The following is an 18,623-nucleotide window of genomic DNA, read 5'->3' as shown; positions in this document are numbered from 1 at the left end:
CATTTTTAAAAAACAAAACATCAAAGGATACTTGTTGAAAAGTAAAAAGATTGAAACACCCTAAATTTCTCTCAAAAGCCTGATAAATTGAATGATGATGAAGACAATACAGTATTTTGCAGTCCTGGACACAAGGCAGCTCTAAAAATCTCCTTACATACTAATATGGAACAACTTCTCATTTAAATTAAGTGCAAACCAGGTACAGAACAATGGATAAACACAAACATCATACACACACAGAGAAGCATATGCACACACATATGCATATATTATCTCTAGATAAATATCTAAGAAAATGGTAACAGTGGTTTGCTTCTAGGGAAGAGAACTGTGCCAATGGGTTGGGAGAAGAGGAAAGTCTTCCTTCTCACTGTTTATCCTTTCTACCTTTTAAATTTGGTACCATTTCCATATACACTTGGAATTGATTAGGGTTTCAATGAATTTAGAGATTAATTTAGAGACAAAAAAATTAACGTTTTGACATTAGTGAAGCCTTCCCATTCAGACGTATGCATGCCTTTCCATTATGGTTATCTTATATGTCCTATAGTATTATTTTACAAGTTCCTTCATAAAAGCCTTGCATATTCATTATAATTATTCTATCCTGCAATACTAACATGGATTTTTTTCCCATTACCTTATAAAATGTTTACATAGCAAAAAAACAAAAAACAAGGTGTAGAAATGTAGAAAATAAAAAATATACATTCTATATTTACATATATTTTTAAAAGATATAACAAAGAATTGACATCTATACTTTAGAAAGAACACAAATTAAACTGACAAAAATTTAATTATTCGATAATATCCAGTGTTCACAAGAATGTGGAGAAACTAGTGGAAATGCGGTCAATACAGTGGTCCAGAGGAAGACAATTTGGCAATTATCTATTAAAATACATAAACATATACTCTGACTCAGCAATTCCTATTTTCACACCTATCATCAGAATTTCCCCCAGCAAAACCACACATGAACCCAGAGAAACTACTACACATATATTCTGTGCAGCACTGTTATAAAAAATTGCAAATAAACTAAATGTCCACCAGAAGAATGTCTAAACTATGTTATTAAATCCACCAAATGAAATATCACACAACAGCTACGAGTAGATCCTTATGTACTAACTCAAAGATATAGAAAACATACCAGTAAGTGAAGAGCAAGTAGCAGGAAGATACATACAGTACACGTGTTTAAAACGCACACACACGCGCACGCACGCACACACACAAATGCACACATGAAATTATAATTCTTATGGGTACATATTAGTATGTGCACTGAAAAGTATCTGGAGTAATAAACACTAAACTGGTAATACTACTACTAATCTCTGAAGAAGTGAAGAAAGAGGCCAAGAGACCACTGACTGATGATTTAACAGATAGATTAATACCCTCATGATGCTTACAATATAGCCACAAAAGTTTCTATTTAACAGTTCTTCATCAGTTACTCAAAATGATGCTACTGTGGTTTTAGAAACTGATAGAAAATCATTAATATACTAAAATCCACTCAAGAGTTATGATAGAATCTAAACAAATATCTCTTTGATCTAATAACTGAATAATCAATTAACTCATTCAGGTTATCTCTAGGGCACAGAATTTTAGGCATATGGAATCATTTCCTTCCCATAGGACCACAATTTAACTGCAAAGTACTTTCAAGTAATTTTAACTTTCTGTGGGGATTTCATCCATTCCCTTGATTTTAAATATTACCAATACCCTAGTCTCCTTAATTTATCTCAATCAAGTGGTTTCAAAGCCCAAAACTGTCTGCTTCCTACATCTAGTTCTTTTAACTCGCTTTCTCACTCTCGTAGCCGCAACTCCTCCAGTCGTTGCCAGCTATGTCTAGCTATTCATACCAGAAATCTGGAGGTCATTCTCAACTTCTTTTTTCTTCACTTCCAGTCATGTCACCCCCAAATCCAATCCTACTTCCAAAATAAATATTGAAAATGTCCATTTTTTTCTTTTCAAATTTTTATTTAAATTCTAGTTTTTGGTTTTTTTCATTTCAAGAAACTGTCCACTTTAATCCATCTCTTCTGATATCCCTCTAGCCCTAAAAATTCGCCATCATTTTGATGCTGGATTACTGACATTACCTACTATATTCCCCAGAGTACCCAAAGATCCTTTTAAAAATTAAATCAGACAATGCCAATTACTTCTTACGTGACTTTCCAGTGTACTAAGGAGACAACCTAAGATTTTCCCCCGACCTGTAACATTCTTAACTTTTTTTTAACTTTTTAAAAAATGTTTATTTTTGAGAGAGAGAGACAGAGAGAGAGAGAGAGAGACAGAGACAGAGTGTGAGCCAGGAGGAGCAGAGAGGGAGACAGAATCCAAAGCAGTCTCCAGGCTCTGAGCTGTCAGCACAGAGCCAGACGCAGGGCTCAAACCCTCGAACCCTGAGATCATGACCTGAGCCAAGGTCAGAGGCTTAACCGACTGAGCCACCCAGGTGCCCCGATTCCTGCTTGATTGATCCCTGCCTACCTGCTAGGCTCAATTTCAGGACTGCTCTTCCCCACTTCGATCACTAAGGTTCTGCTAAACTAAGCTTTCTTTTAGTTCATGGAAGAGCCCAAAATCCTCCTTGGCTCAAGGGACCCTATGCACACAATCTTCCTCTGTCTGAAACAATCTTTCCTGAACATCTTTCCAGGCACTGTTTAAATGTCACTCCCTCATCTCCTGAGGCAAGGGAAACAAAATCAAAAAACTACTGAGGGGCTAGTTGGATCAGCTGGTAAAACATACAACTCTTGATCTCGGGGTCATGAACTCAAGCCCCACACTGGGCCTTGATCTTACTTAAAAAATAAATAAATAAAACAAACTACTGGGGCTACATCAAAATAAAAAGCTTCTCAATAGCAAAGGAAACAACAAAACTAAAAGGTAACCTATGGAATGGGAGAAGGTATGTGCAAACGACCTATCTGAAAGGGTCAGTATCCAAAATATATAAATAACTTATAAAACTAGGGGCACCTGGGTGGCTCAGTTGGGCGTCCAACTTCGGCTCAGGTCATGATCTCACAATTCGTGGGTTCAAGCCCCGCGTGGGGCTCTGTGCTAACAGCACAGAGCCTGGAGCCTCCTTCAGATTCTGTGTCTCCCTGTCTCTCTGCCCCTCCCCTGCTCGCACTCTGTCTGTCTCTTAAAAATAAATAAAAACATTTAAAAGTGTTTAATACCTTATAAAACTCAACACCCAAAAAAATGAATAACCCAATTAAAAAATGGGCAGAAGACATGAGAGGACATTTCTCCAAAGACACACAGATGGCAACAGACATGTAAAAAGATGCTCAACGTCACTTACCAGGGAAATGCAAAACAAAACTACAATGAGATGTCACCTCACACCTGTCAGAATGGCTCAAATCAACAACACAAGGAACAGCAGGTGTTGGCAAGGATGTGGAGAAAGGGGAAGACTCTTGCACTGCTGGGGGGAATGCAAACTGGTGCAGCCACTCTGAAAATCAGTATGGAGGTTCCTCAAAAAGTTAAAACTTTCTCCAGCAATCACACTACTAGGTATTTACCCAAAAATTACAAAAATACTAATTCAAAAGCATACATGCACCCCAATGTTTACAGCAGCATTATCTACAACAGCCAAATTATGGAAACAGCCCAAGTGTCCACGACAAATGGGTAAAGAAGTTGTGGTACACACACACAGGAGGGTACTGTTCAGCCATAAAAAAGAATGAAATCTAGAGTATTAAGCTGAGGAAAATAAGTCAGTCAGAGAAAGACAAACACCGTATGATTTCACTCATATGTGGAATTTAGAAAACAAAAATGAACAAAAGGAAAAAAGAGACAAACCAAGAAACAGACTCAACTCCAGAGAACAAACTGATGGTTACCAGAAGGGAGGTGGATGTGAGAGGGGTGGGGTGAAACAGGTGATGGTGTATGAAGGAGGGTACCTGTTGTGATGAGCACTGGGTGATGTATGGAAGTTGTATGATGTATTGAATCACTGTATTATACACCTGAAACTAATATTACACTGTATGTTAACTAACTGGAATTTATATAAAAACTTAAAAAAAAAATGTCACTCTCCCAAGATCTTTTTCTGTCAAACATTTAATTAACCCATCATCCCTGGTCTAAGTAAGTTCTCCCTTACTATATTATCACACACATTTCCTCGGCTATAGTTATCCAATTTGTAATTTTATGGGCTTTTTTTCAATTTTTAAAGTTTATTTAGAGAGAGACACGAGTGGGGGTGGGGGAGAGAGAGAGAGAGAGTTAGAGAGAGAGAGAGAGAGAGAGAGAGAGAGAGAGAGAATTCCAAGCAGGCTCTGCACTGTCAGCACACAGCCTGGAACCAACACTCGAACTCACAAACCATGAGATCATGACCTGAGCCAAAATGAAGAATCGGACGCTCAACCGACTGAGCCACCCAAGGGCCCCTGTAATTTAGTTTACTTTGTCATCTGTATCCCCCATTATACTGTATGTTCCATGAGGGCAAAGACCTATGTCCTTATTGTCTATTATTGCATCCTCCGTACATAACGTAATGTCTGGCCAAAATTTACTATTTTTCTCTAATAAAGGGAGGTAACAAATAACTTTTCTGGGTTGTTCTTTGTTTTGTTTTTCTGCTATCCCACTATTACCTCCCCACAAGTGAATTCTAACTCTATCTCCCCCTCCCTTCCTGTTGTCCAAAGCACAATCATTTCACCCTTGAGCTTCAGTTTACCCATCTATAATGGGAAATAATATAATAGGAAATTAAAATAAAGTCCTCAAAAGATGAAAAACTGAAATCTGCCCCATATCTTTGGTTATGACTTTTTACTACTTCCATACTCAACGTACATAATTGGTAACATGGTTAATCTTAGACCCTAATAAAAGGTTATCCTACCCTAGCTTCTTTAACCCTTAACCAAAGAAGCTAAATAAGCCCACACTTCCTTCTCCAAACATAATTTAAAATCTACAACAGCACAAGTAAACTTCAACTACATATGTTAATTTGGAAACAAACATTCATTTATTCTCAAAACACTTGGTATTCCTAATCTATGATCTAGTGTAATCACTTTGTTTCCCAATGTTTTTTAACACGATTGAGTAAATGGCTTTAAAAAGAATGTATCTTCTTTACATGAATTCAAAAGTCCCATGATTAAGACCCATCTTACTAAAAAAATAAATAAATAAATGGGGGGGGCGCCTGGGTAGTTCAGTTGGTTGAGCGTCCAACTCTTAGTATCAGCTCAGCTCTTGATCTCAGGGTAGTGAGTTCAAGCCCCACGTTGGGCTCCACATTGGGCTCCATGCTGGGCATGGAGCCTACTTTAAAAAAAAAAAAAAAAAAAAGACTGACTCATCTAACCTAAAGACACAATAATAACTGCATCAATAAGCAAATGAAACCACAGATTCAAAAAAGCTTCAGGTACTGAGTCTACTTTTCCAATACAGATTACTACTAAATAAAAACGTATTCCCTGTGTTTTTTAAGACTCAATTTATTACTAGAATTCTTTCCTAGAGATATGTTCCTCAGAGATTCACTGATTGCTCTTAAAATGAAAGGAATACAAAAAGAACATGGAGTATACCAAAGAAAATCTGTGTTTTCTTCTCCTTGGTAGACAAATTATGGAAAGTAAATATACAATCCTACCTATCGTTTACAATTCAATGTAGTTGGGTTTTTTTTTTTTTTAATTTTTAAAAAGTATTTATTTTTGGGCGAGCGCAAGCAGGGAAGGGGCAGACAGGAACAGAGGATCCGAAGCAGGCTCTGCACTGACAGGCTGACACCAGTGAGCCCTATGTGGGGACTGAACTCACGAACCATGAGACCATGACCTGAGCCAAAGTGAGACGCTCAACTGACTGACCACCCAACGGCCACAGTTTTTTGGTTTTTTTTATTATTTTTTTTTTCAACGTTTATTTATTTTTGGGACAGAGAGAGACAGAGCATGAACGGGGGAGGGGCAGAGAGAGAGGGAGACACAGAATCGGAAACAGGCTCCAGGCTCTGAGCCATCAGCCCAGAGCCCGATGCGGGGCTTGAACTCACGGAGCGCGAGATCATGACCTGGCTGAAGTCGGACGCTTAACCAACTGCGCCACCCAGGCGCCCCTGTTTTTTAATAAATAAATTTTAAAAGACATACTTGGTACCATACTCATTACAACTACCTTAAAATATACCTCATAATAGATATCTTAAATATATTATTATTACCCCATTTGGCAGATGAGTAAGCTATTTTGTGTAATCAGGTAGCTTTCCTATGGTATACTGTAACTGTTAGGTACAAAACCAGGGTTTGTGCCTAAGTCCACATACCTTTCATTATACACCATCCCTTAATCACAAAGAACTGAGACTCATGAACTATTCTAGTATACCGACCACTAGAATTCAAACATTAATCAACTGAAGACTTTTGCAACCTAAGGATAGGGAAGGAATTACAAGAATGTCAGACTTGTGTAGAAAATGTCAATTACTGATAATAGTATACGTGCGAAATATTAGTATGCTGAACAGGGAAAACAATAATAGGAATACATTTAAAAACAGAAACATCTCATATAAAATGGGATTAGGAGGAACTTCCATTTTCTCCACCACATTTTTTTTAGTACTTGAAGATTTTAGTACTTAAGGGCACGTTTTATTTGTTTTTATTTATTTTTAAGGTTTATTTATTTTTGAGACAGAGAGACAGAGCATGAGGAGGGGAGGAGCAGAAAGAGACGGAGACAGAATCCGAAGCAGGCTCCAGGCTCTGAGCTCTCAGCACAGGGACCGACGTGGGGCTTGAACTCATGCGCCATGAGATCATGACTTGAGCCGAAGTTGGACACTTAGCCAACTGAGCCACCCGGGCACCACTAGGGCATGTTTTATTTTTATAACCAAAGTATTAAAAACTCCTTTCTGGGGCGCCTGGGTAGCTCAGCCAGTTGAGCGACCAACTCTTGATTTTGGCTCAGGTCATGATCCCAGATTCGTAGGATCGAGCCTAGAGTCAGGCTCCCCTCTGAGCATGGAGCCTTCTTGGTATTCTCTCTCCCTCCCTCTGCCCCTCTTCCTGCTCATGCTCTCTCCCTCTCTAAAATAAAATAAAAATAAATAAGGAAAGAACTGTCCTTTCTGACATGCATGTAACTATTCATGTCTGTATATTTTCTATTATGCATCGTTTATATTCATTCATTTACATGATTGTCTCCTCAAAATGAACACAGAGAACCTACCTAAAAATCACATATGACATTTCCTAATTGCTTTTTTTTAAGGGTTTTAAAGCTTAGTTCCTATTGTGTTTCACATGCCAACAAGAATCACTGAAGTTTTTACAAACTAAGAGATGTGATCAGACCGGGTTTTAGAAAAAATTAATCTGGTTGTAGACTGGAATAAGGAATAGAATGAAAGTTGCTTTGTATATATAAATCCCTATTATCTAACAAAACGGACTATGGTCAACACACAAAACAAAACTAGAGAGAGTGGAGTGCCTTAGAATAAAAGAACACTTAAAGGTCTCAACATTTGAGAGTCTAACGAGGGTAGATGAAGGAGACGGTCAGAAATATAAAACCATGTTACTTCACAGACCCAGAAATCAAGAGTTTCAAGGAGTATTTAATTCCAAATGCTACAGAATTAAGACAAAAATGAAGCACTTAAGGATTTGACTATTAAATCACCAGTGATCTCAAAAAAAGTATCTGTATAGTGTTGTGAGTGAAATCAGTGAAATTTCTTTTGAAAAGTATGGGAAAATGAAGCAGAAGATGTGCAAAAGATTCTGTAGAGATTCTGAAGGATAGAGCACTTCAGCATTCTTATAGACCAACAAAGGAGCAGGCAGAGAAGTCAGTGAAGATGAAGAGAATTCCTTCTATCAGATGAGCATTCAATTCAGTGAGTCTGCTGGCAAGAAACTCATGATATTTGGTCCATTCAAACAGATTATAGATCTTAGCTGCTGTTAACTACACATCTATTGGCCAGTCATATACTCTGTATTATTTTTAATTCTTATCACATAACAATCACAAAAAAGCAGGCATCATCATACACATTTATCAAATGGGTAAACCAAGGCTCATAGGTTAAATAACTTACCAGAGATCACAAACTAGTAAATAAATGGTAGAGCAAAATTGGTTTTAACAGTTTCATCAGGGCATAATTTGCATGTGATAAAAATTTATTCATTTTAGTGAAAATTTTTAGTAAATTTATATACTTATGCAGTCATCAATACAATCTAGTTTAAGAAAACTTTCATCACCCCAAAAATTCCCTCATAAGGGTAGATTTGAACCCAAATCTCTCGTCTTCAAACTCACGTCACACTGCAAATCCCCTAGCAACATCAAGTAACAAAAATAAAAATTTTAGGCAGAAAAAACTCTAAAATTAAGTCCCACTAGTCCCCCTTCCATGTGAGGCCCCAACATACCACTAGAACCACACCCACATTCCATGATCTCAGCAAATTCAAAAGTTTACTAAAATCTGGATATGCCTCATACAAGTACAGCAAAAAAAGTACACAGACTATGTGGTATTTTTTTTTCTAAATGCAAAAGGAGTTAGAAATGAAGAAGAGAAATGAACACTTAAATCCAGGAGAAAGATAGGATGAAAACAGCTGGGCAAGGACATAAGGATGGAAAATGTGATATACAAATGAAGAAAATAAGGCATCATAGAAGTCAGGAGTCAGGGTCATGAAAGACAAAGTCTAACTTAAACAGAAGCTTCTCTTTGATACGCAACATAAAACTGGAATGACAGGACTTCCTAGGCAAGAGTTAAAACTTAAGAACCAGAACTATACACTATTAAGAGACTCAAACAAAATTAAAAACACAAAGTGAGACAATATGCATAATAATTAAAGTTGTAAAGTTAAAACTAGATTAATTTTATAGTAATGATTTTATAAAATTGAAACAAAAACAAAATTTTCATTACTTTAGAAACAGAACCATGAACATGTAAGAATTTAGATACCATGTGAGGGCCAGAATTAATTAAAATAAACTGAAATAATTAAAATATAACAATAAAGGGGCCCCTGCTGGCTCAGTCAGTTAAGTGTCCGACTCTTGGTTTCAGCTCGGTTCATGAGTTCAAGCCCCACACCAGGCTCCAAGGTGACAGTGCGGAGCCTGCTAGGGATTCTCCCTCTCCCTGCCTCTCTTCTCGATAGATAAATAGATAGACAGATAGATAGATAGGTAAAATATGACGATACATAATACAAAGAGATCTAAAACAAAAGGATAAAATAAAAATTTCATTTTTTAATGTTTATTTTGAGAGAGAGAGAGAGAGAGAGAGAGAGAGAGAGAGAGAGAACAAGTCCAGGGAGGGGCAGAAATAGAGAGAAATCCCAAGCAGGCTCTGTGCTGCCAGTGCACAGCCTGACGCAGGGTTGGATCCCACAAACCATGAGATCATGACCTGAACCAAAACCAAGAATCAGATGCTTAATTGACTGAGCCACCCAGGTACCCCTTAAAATTTTATATACACTGAATTTTTACTTCTACTCTGACATTTCTTTAACGCTATAGAACTGGAAACACAATTAACTAATCTGATCATCATTGGCCTAACCAAAAGCTTACAAATTCCAAATTAAAGTCCTAGAATATAGCATTAGAAGTCTAAATGAAATGCTCTTCCAAGCACTGAGCCAAAGAGAGGGCTGGCCAACTCTTTTTTTTTTTTTTTTAATTTTTTTTTTCAACGTTTATTTATTTTTGGGACAGAGAGAGACAGAGCATGAACGGGGGAGGGGCAGAGAGAGAGGGAGACACAGAATCGGAAACAGGCTCCAGGCTCTGAGCCATCAGCCCAGAGCCCGATGCGGGGCTCGAACCCACAGACGGCGAGATCGTGACCTGGCTGAAGTCGGATGCTTAACCGACTGCGCCACCCAGGCGCCCCCTGGCCAACTCTTAACAGAACACATTTTTTACAATTACTTGATATGTAGTAAATGTTATAATACACAATTTTTTTAATAAGTGATTTCTGATTACCCTAAACTATATTCAGTCTGGTCCAGTGAACTCAATAATCCAAGAAACATCCCTCTTCTTAGTCAAAAGACATGCTTCTTAGAAATAAATTATAAAATTGTTATAGTATTACAAAAAATAAGTCTCAAACTTTAATGTCTTTTGGTTACAGAACCATAATATCAGTTCCAAATTCTTTAACACTAAATCCAGACAACAGCTCTATCTAGGTGACTACGGCAAAAGTAATATACACACGGCACGGCCACAAAGTAAAAAAAAACTGAAGAATTTGTCTCATTCTGTCACATTTTGGGAACTTTCTTCCATCTGAAGTAAGCACCACAATCTTACTTAAAATAGCCATTTAAGTATTTTTTAATCCAACCTAAATATACAGTTAAAAAGAAGTTTACTCTAAGAATTATAATATCATTCTCAATTATTCTAATGAGGTTGCAACAATTCTACTCCTAGGAAATTACAATTATCTTAAATTACAATTTAATATTAATTTTAAATATCAGAATCATACTAAAATATTTAATAATTTAAGAATAAAATGTTGTAAAACCTTTTAAAACTTAAGATCAAATTGACATATAACATTTTATTAGTTTAGGTATATTTTTTAACATTTTAATTAAAAAAAATTTTTAATGTTTATTTTTGAAGGAGAGAGAGACAGGCAGGGCGTGAGTGGGGAAGGGGCAAAGAGAGAGGGAGACACAGAATTCCAGGCAGGCTCCAGACTCTGAGCTGTGAGCACACAGCCCGACGCGGGGTTCAAACTCACAAACTGCGAGATCATGACCTGAGGTAAAGTCAGACACTTAACCAACTGAGCCACCTAGGCATCCCTTAACCTTTAAATTTTAAATTCACGTAACAAATTTGATCTTTGAATTCACTAAGAACACCAGAGGAAAAAAAATCTAGAACGCTCTGGAGAAGAGAAACCTGACCCTTGGCAGTCTATTGACACTAAAAGAGTGGTTAGTGGCACCCTGGGTTGACCGCCCAACTTTGGCCCAGGTCATGATCTTGCTGGTTCACAAGTTAAAGCCCCGCATCAGACTCTGTGCTGACAGCTCAGAGCCTGGAGCCTGCTTCAGATTCTGTGTCTCCCTCTCTCTCTGCCCCTCCCCCGTTCATGCTCTGTCTCTCTCTGTCTCAAAAATAAATAAATGTTAAAAAAATTTTAATAAATAAATAAATAAAAACATTAAAGAAATAAATAAAAATAAGAGTGGTTAAAATTCTTTAACAGTAATGTAACTCTTCAAGAAGGATAAACAAAAACTAGATAACAGGATAATGAAACACATATTCAGAAGTTTTTTCTTAAATCAGAGCTATGAAATATTCATTACCTACTTATCCTAATATCCGAAGTTTACTCTTAAATCATATCTTGTAACAGTAAATATCAATACTTATAGGACACTAATCAAATCAGTAACAATAAAACCCCAATGGTCATATCCTTCTTTCAAATTAAAGACCATGAATTTTTATTCAATTGTATTACTTCTTTCAATGTACTGCTATGAAGTTAAAAATAAAATAGAACTAAGAACAAATCCCAAACTAATCATGTGACCAAGTGATTTTGCAAACTTCTCTACACATCAATTTTTAACTCTACAATAGATTTCTCCATTGGTTTACAATTTTTTTTCTGCAGTTCTAGAGTGCTACTAGTGTTGAATGAAACTTGAGGCAAAAAATTAATAGATTTTAAAATAGGCAATAAAATAGATAAGCTCAAAATGTGTTGCGATCCAAATTTTAAGACATTTTAAGATGACCAACTTATCTTATTACTAAGTATGTGAATGGTGCTGGCCCGCATAATTCCCTTCCCATTTCTATTTTAATAACAGAAACCTAAGATTACAAACTGAATTGTTTAAAAAACAGGTTGCAGATTTAAAAAATGTGCAACTGCAACTATGTAAAACAATTTTCTTGCCAAACCAAAATAAAAAGTAAGCTACAGTTATTACCCAGAATTCCATAGTTCAAACTCATGAATTTATCCAACAGCAATTTTTCTCACAGACTTTATAGGTCTTAGATTAGTTGCGCATGAGAACTTTTAGATTTGAATAGTTCAAAACTCCTGTTCAAGTCTAAAATCCCAATTCCAGGAGCGCCTGGGTGGCTCAGTCAGTTGAGCATCCAACTTCGGCTCAGGTCATGATCTCGCGGTTTTTGAGTTCCAGCCCGTTGTCAGGTTCTGCACTGACAACTCGGAGCCTGGAGTCTCCTTCAAATTCTGTGTCCCTGCCCCACTGGCACTCTGTCTCTCTCTCAAAAACAAATAAACATTAAAAAAAATTTTTTTTTTAATCCCAATTCTATGATCTCACAGGAACAGGAGAAAATTAACAAACTGAAATTAAAAAATGGGAAATGCAGAGACAAAGTAATCTCTATACTTGTTTCCTAATTTAAAATGTCCTTCACAAAATACTATTTGAGAATCCACTGTGCTCACCTAAAAAATACAGGCAAACTGAATATGCCAATCTTCTTAAAATAAATATTATTCAATATAATAATATGTACATTAGTAACACTGCTAAGGGGATAGACAGAGATATTAACGCCTAGAAAACAAAAACTATAAAATTTCCGATTATACACCTTTTGACAACGAAGAGAGTGTTCCAGGATTTCATATATATTCTTTCCATCACAGTAATATACCATACCATCTGATTTTAAGATTTTGTCTCAAATGTATTAAGAGTATGCACTTATGTACCTCAAACGAGGGCAAAATAGAAGAATCTTTAATAACACTGTTATACAAAGACGGTAGGTACATTAAGCTCCGTATCACGCAAGTTTGAAACATTCATGTCAGCACCTGTGTGATATCTGAGTGAAACGGGGTTGTCCCACCACATGAGATACAAAGGTCCAGCCCATGAGATTATATATATAACAGGGAAAAGTAGAAACCACCCTGTATCTTTCTTCCAAGTGTTTAAAAGGGCAGGCAGGAGATGGGAATACATACTGTTAAGGATGCTCTGAAGAAAGATGCCATAAATATGCAACGTATTTTTAACTGCCAAAACACTTCACAAGTACACATAAAAGCACCTAACTCACATTAAGTGTCTGACAGTAAGTATAATAAAGAACTTATTTAGCCAAGGTCAATTAAAAATCATGTTATCTTCATCTTACTACCTGGCACATTAAAGCACCATTAGTTGGTGTCTTTTAAGCAAAGGAATTTTAAATTCTGAGCTAAATCATTAAGCAGAACAAGGACAACATTTTGGTATTATCAAAATGAACCACGGCCTTCATTAGTATATATGTGTTGACATTACAGATAATCCAGATTATACATTTTCTACGTCCTCCTCCCCAAATGTCTATTAAATATAAACCAATTACCAACCTTCCCCACATCACAGCTGAGAACAAAGGAAAAAAATATGACAAAGTTAAATCTTTCATGAAACTATGTGTTAATAATATAAGCTTTGCCCTTTTATGTGAAAGATCTGATCCTTGATCCATTTTATCTGAATGATCTAATACCTGAAAAGAGCTTTCTTTGAACTCGTGAGACAAGTTATACTCATTCAAGTTGCAGTATTTAGGAAACAATTATAGACCCTAAAATGTATACAGACATACTGAAAAAAGGGAACACATTACTTTTGATTCAAATACAGTTTTTAAATAAGACAGTAAAATAATCTAATCGACAACTGCAGTTCTAGAACTTTTTAAAAAGATACTCAGTAAGATGCAAACATTTGCTATTTGTTTACACACTCTTCTCTAGGAAAAGAACAGAAGCTGAGAAAATTCTAACCTTGGCTCTTCCAGTGCTTCAATTTCTAAATGTGTAAAACAAGAATATTAAGTACTTTGAAACAGGACAGCATAGGAGCTAAACTTGGGCACTGTAATCAAACTGCCTGTTTTATACTAATACTACTTCTACCTGGGTATCCTCTGTTTCCTCCTCTACAAATTAGGAATATAAACTACTTCTATCACTGATCTCTCACAGTGTCACACTATCAGAGAGGACCTCATTTTGTGAGGATTAAATTATCAAATGCATATTAGAAATCAGTTTGGATATGTGTTGATAATTATAGAATATAAATAACAGGCACACAAAGGTTCAGCATACTATCCTCACTCACAAATTTAAGTTATCATAACAAACATTTTTTTAAAACTCAGAATTATACTGCCATATACTAAGGGGTCAATATGTGCTATTTTCATTACTCCGCAGGATAACTGCTAAGATTAAAGGAAGTAATACATGAAAGGGCCCTGCAGTGTGTCTAGAATGTTGTGTATTAAAATATACATTAACATCCTCACGTTATCATTCGCAATCAGTATTCGGCAAATGTTCATCTTCAATTAGCTATCTTTTGAACCATTAGGGACTTAATATCTAAGCATAAGCTACTGTATTTATGCCACCTCTGACAGAAATCTACAAGTTACAATATCAACTGTCCATGAGATACAATGTGACCAGAGCTCAGCAAAGACAATGTGTCCAGAGTGCTAGCTTCGTTGATATTTTGTAACTAATTTCAACTGACAAGTCATGTTTATTCTACTACCTAGCATATTACAAGACCGCTTCCTTAAAACCAACAGATTACAAGCATTAAACAATAACTCCGGTGACACATCCAAGAATGGCTCCAGTGAAGACCAATCAACACCGAAGACGGGGCGGGGGGAGATTTAACTGGAGCAGTGGACCAGTGTCATCAGCATACTAGTTGGTCCACCACCTGGATGCGCTAGAACACTAGAAGAGTGGACTTCGAGCCGTCCATCAACTCATGAGCCCTAAGAGTCGAAATTCGTCTTTCAAATTAGACACAAAAAGTTCAGGGAGCCTATTTTTTCCAATCCCTACAATCAATTATCCATTGTAAAGGGAGAAAAAGTGTTAAAGATGGTTGCATGCACAGCATTTCCAACGAGTACCTTCAATTCCCACTTTGGAACTCTAGAGGGCACCAGAAATATGCCCTCTTTTGCACCACCCCTCCTCCCGGGTAACGTGAGCAGCTGCAGGAGCCCGTCGTCTGGTTGCTGAGGTTGGTATTGCAGCAGCAGGAGAGATGTCTGCAGCGGTGGAAACAGCAGCGCCCACTCCCAGCTGCCTCACCAGCCATTACCCAGGCTTCACCCCGGGGGCAGCTGCCACCCAAGGAAAGGCTCCTCCCCCTCAAAACAACGGGGAGAGACAAGTCCCTTGGCTAAACCCCTACAACCCAACCACGTCCTCTAAGAGCAACAAATTAGAGGCGAAGGACTCACAATGGGGGTGCTTTCCTCACTTTCTGCCAAAGATGCACCAGCTGGGGTTGAAGGCGATTCCTGGTCCTGGGGTAGAAGGAAAAATGGCAAATGGATCAGGAACATCTAACCAGGTGGGAGAACCAAAGCCCATTCCACCAAGAGGAGGCCGAGAAGGGAGTAGGAGGTCAAGGAGGTTTGGCCCCTCTATTATTACTCCACAGCCCGCGACCAACAATCCCCTCCTACGTAAAGTGGAGCAAAACGGCGCAAAACATGTATCTGGGACCAAAGCCCACGTGAAAGGCAAAATCCGGAGGGAGGAGGCTGGAGGGCACCAAGCCTGCTACTGGGAAGGGAGGGGGGGAAGGGAAAACGTTGCCTCGACGCCAGCAGGGGAATTGTACTCCCTCCTAAATTTGCCCACCCGGCGTCATCCCCGTCACTCGGGGCACCAATTCGGAGGTAAGGGGCGGCTCACGTCACCGCTGGGCTGCTATCTCGCATATTTGCCCCAAGCAGTTGCCCTGGGCCCGAGACTTGCCCCCCCCCCCCTGCAGTCGGCGACCGGCAGCGCTGCCTCCCCGTCCGCCATTAGAGACCCAGCCAAACAATACGTGAAGAGCAAGAGCCGCGCAGCGCAGCCCAGGGAAGAGAAGAGCGACGGAGGGGACCCGGTGGGGGAAGAGGCAGCACCCTCGCCCCGAAAAACTTGGGGACCTCGGGCTACCGCGGAGACAGTGGGAGCGCAGCCCCGAGAGCGGGAGAACGAACTGAGGCGCCCCCCCCCCCACTTTCCTACCTCCTCCCCCCCCCCCCCCCGCAAGAAAGAAAGGGAAAAATACCCCGCGACCTCCCACCGCCCCGGCCCGGGCAACCCCCGCCCCCCGAGCGACCCCCGCCTCTGGCGTCCGCCTCACCCAGCCCTCCCGGCCTCGCCCTCACTCTCGCAGCCCTTCGGGCCGCACGCGAAGACGCCTGTGACATGAGCGGAGCCCGGAGGAGACCCCGAGGCCCCGACGCGGCAGCGGCGACGGCGGCCGCGCCGCGGGGTATTAATCCCGGGTCGGTGGGAGGCTCCGGAGGCTGCCCTCACCCATCTCCGCCTCCCCAGTCGCCTCCGCCTCCGCCTCCTCCTCCCGAGGCTGCGCTGCTCCCAGCCACCCCCACTATCGGCGGACCTGGGCTGGAAAGACAGCGGGGATAAGCCTCACCCGGTTCTGGCTGCGGCTCCGCGGAACGAACCTCCCCTCCCCCGGCCCACCCCCCTTCGGCAACACGCACAACTCCGCTCGGTCCAGTCCCGGGTTTAGCGCTGGTGAGGAGGAGGAGGCGGAGGAGACGGAGGCGGCGGCGGTGCGGCCGAGCCCGGAGAGGCCCCGCCCTCCTCGCCCTCATTGGCTGGCCGGAAAGGCGGGCCGCGGCGCCTCGGGCACGTCCATTGGCTACATCTGCCTTCCTTCAGGACCCCCCTCGGGGGGGTGGTCCGAAAGGCTGTCCGTCAGGCGCAGGCCACACCCCCCCGGCGTCGCCGTTCCACTCCCCCCCTCCGCCCGCTCTCGGCCCTCGGCCGCGTCCCCTCCCCTCCTTACCCCCGCCTCCCACCCCGCCCCCACCCCCGGGTCCGTCAGGGTCAGGCAGCCCGAGTTTCGCCGCCCGCTGCACCGGCCACCGGCTCGGGCCCTGGGCGCCCCCGGTGCCCTCCAGGGCCCGGGACAGCCCGCGAATCTGAGGCCGTGGCCGCCTGCCCTGGCTCGGGCCTGGGCGCCCAGGCTGCTGCAGCCGCTCCCAACGACCCTGCCCGAGGAGAGACGCGGCCTCGATGTCCCCAACGCCCTCCCTGTCCAGTTCCTGAAGCCCCCCGAGAGGGGCGAGCCCGGGCACGGGCTGGAGCGATTGAAAGTGGGAGGTCGGGGCAGCGGGTGAAGTGGGTTCCCGAACGTGCCGCGGGGAGTGGGAGCGCTTCCACCCTCGCCTCACCCCCGTGGGGAATAGTCCCCCCACCTCCCGTCATGGCTGCAGGAGGAGACGACGTCCTCCATTTTGTCGGGACTGCTGTGGGAACTTGGGACCAGTTCAAAACCAGACCCCGTGGGGCTGGGAAACTTGTTCCCGCGAAGCCCCAACTGGGCTCCGCCATTCGGCCGGGGGGACGGCCCCTGATGCCGGCGTCTGCGTCTGAGGGGCCCTGGGGGACGGGCGCCACGGTGGAGAGACCCAGACGCCGCTCCCCGCCTCCATCAACCAAGATGGAGGAAGCTGCGGGCTCCCCTGGAGCTGGGCTCCCGCCTGTTGGAAGGGCCGGAGCCTCCCCTCGGTGCGTCCCTCGCCGCTGCCGTCGTCCTCCTCCGCGGCCTCTTTCGGTTGCCCTCCCCCAGCCTCTACCCGGCCTCCCCACTGCCTTCCACCATCGCCTGGTCCTCAACGGTCGATGGGGTCTCTACTCCACCGCCTGCTCCATCGCTTCGCCCAACCGGGGCCGGCCTGGCTGCGGGGAGCCGAGCGAAGGTGCGCGGCGTTGCGGCGCGCCCCGGGGCGGGTGTGCCCGGAGAAGCCACATCGACGATGGGGCTTCTCTTTTGTTCATCGTCTACACCTACGTCTTCGGCGCACGTCAGGGTGCCGTGCGACATCCAAGATTCCATGTAAAGATGAAAGCGAGGCCTCTTTCGTCTCACCCTAGCGGTGGTTCGTGGGATTACAACTGACGGTGTTGGGGTAATAAATGGATGGATAAATTAGACTTCTCGATTTCATGATTATCTAACACACTGCCTATTAATACGTAGACGTGTTCTGTTACAATTTAAAGTTCAACACGATGATGAGGAACACGAGTTTTTTAATGAGTTAATCATCCAAGTTCTCAGTAAAGACTGCCGTTAAACGTGTTTTAGACGTTGACTACATAGCATCATCTAGCAGAAATTGAAATTTATTCATTCACTGTGACTTGAAAAATCAAATAATCCTTCCACCTAGAGCTAATTGCAATAAATACACCGTTCTTTATTTAAGTTGGAGAATATCCAGCATGTATGTCAACCAGCTCAGAACAGTATTGCTTGCTTTTATTTTTCAGCATTTTATTTCATAATTGAAATTTTTGTCAGTTTTCAATACAATATCCTCGCAAGACTTTATATTATATTACACAGTGCTGTTTCACATTGACATTCTTGATGTCACTATCTTCACAACAGAAA

The 18,623-nt window shown here is 41.5% G+C and overlaps 2 protein-coding genes across 4 annotated transcripts in view; one reads left to right on the top strand and one right to left on the bottom strand.

Moving 5' to 3' along the window:
• The window catches only part of ZMYM2 (zinc finger MYM-type containing 2), a 103,084-nt gene extending 86,610 nt beyond the window's left edge, over positions 1 to 16,474 (bottom strand). The window contains exons 1-2 of one of the 3 annotated variants that reach the window (XM_040447968.1): positions 16,338 to 16,474; positions 15,439 to 15,504 (exon numbers count right to left, since the gene is read on the bottom strand). The gene's annotated coding sequence lies outside the window, so the exon portion shown is untranslated. Of the gene's footprint in view, positions 1 to 15,438; positions 16,193 to 16,337 lie in introns of those variants that run through there. The other 2 variants (XM_040447969.1, XM_040447967.1) reach the window with 2 other exon arrangements.
• LOC121012636 (basic proline-rich protein-like) lies at positions 15,240 to 18,125 on the top strand. The gene is made up of 4 exons (XM_040447931.1): positions 15,240 to 16,195; positions 16,249 to 16,469; positions 16,532 to 16,986; positions 17,049 to 18,125. Exons 1-4 carry the CDS (start codon positions 15,240 to 15,242, stop codon positions 18,123 to 18,125), a joined length of 2,709 nt encoding a protein of 902 aa, XP_040303865.1.
• Positions 18,126 to 18,623: the final 498 nt, after the last annotated feature.

Source organism: Herpailurus yagouaroundi, unplaced genomic scaffold, assembly GCF_014898765.1.
Source record: "Herpailurus yagouaroundi ecotype Mexico unplaced genomic scaffold, PumYag 197, whole genome shotgun sequence".
Lineage (NCBI taxonomy): Eukaryota > Metazoa > Chordata > Mammalia > Carnivora > Felidae > Herpailurus > Herpailurus yagouaroundi.
This window is presented reverse-complemented; position numbering and strand designations above follow the sequence as displayed.

What these genes read in the sequence shown, in the direction of transcription:
- LOC121012636 (XM_040447931.1), top strand. Translation starts at nt 15,240, where the DNA reads ATGTCTGCAGCGGTGGAAACAGCAGCGCCCACTCCCAGCTGCCTCACC. An exon ending in GAGCGGGAGAACGAACTGAG is followed by an intron (nt 16,196 to 16,248) that starts GCGCCCCCCCCC and finishes CCCGCAAGAAAG; the next exon opens with AAAGGGAAAAATACCCCGCG. An exon ending in GACGGCGGCCGCGCCGCGGG is followed by an intron (nt 16,470 to 16,531) that starts GTATTAATCCCG and finishes CCGCCTCCCCAG; the next exon opens with TCGCCTCCGCCTCCGCCTCC.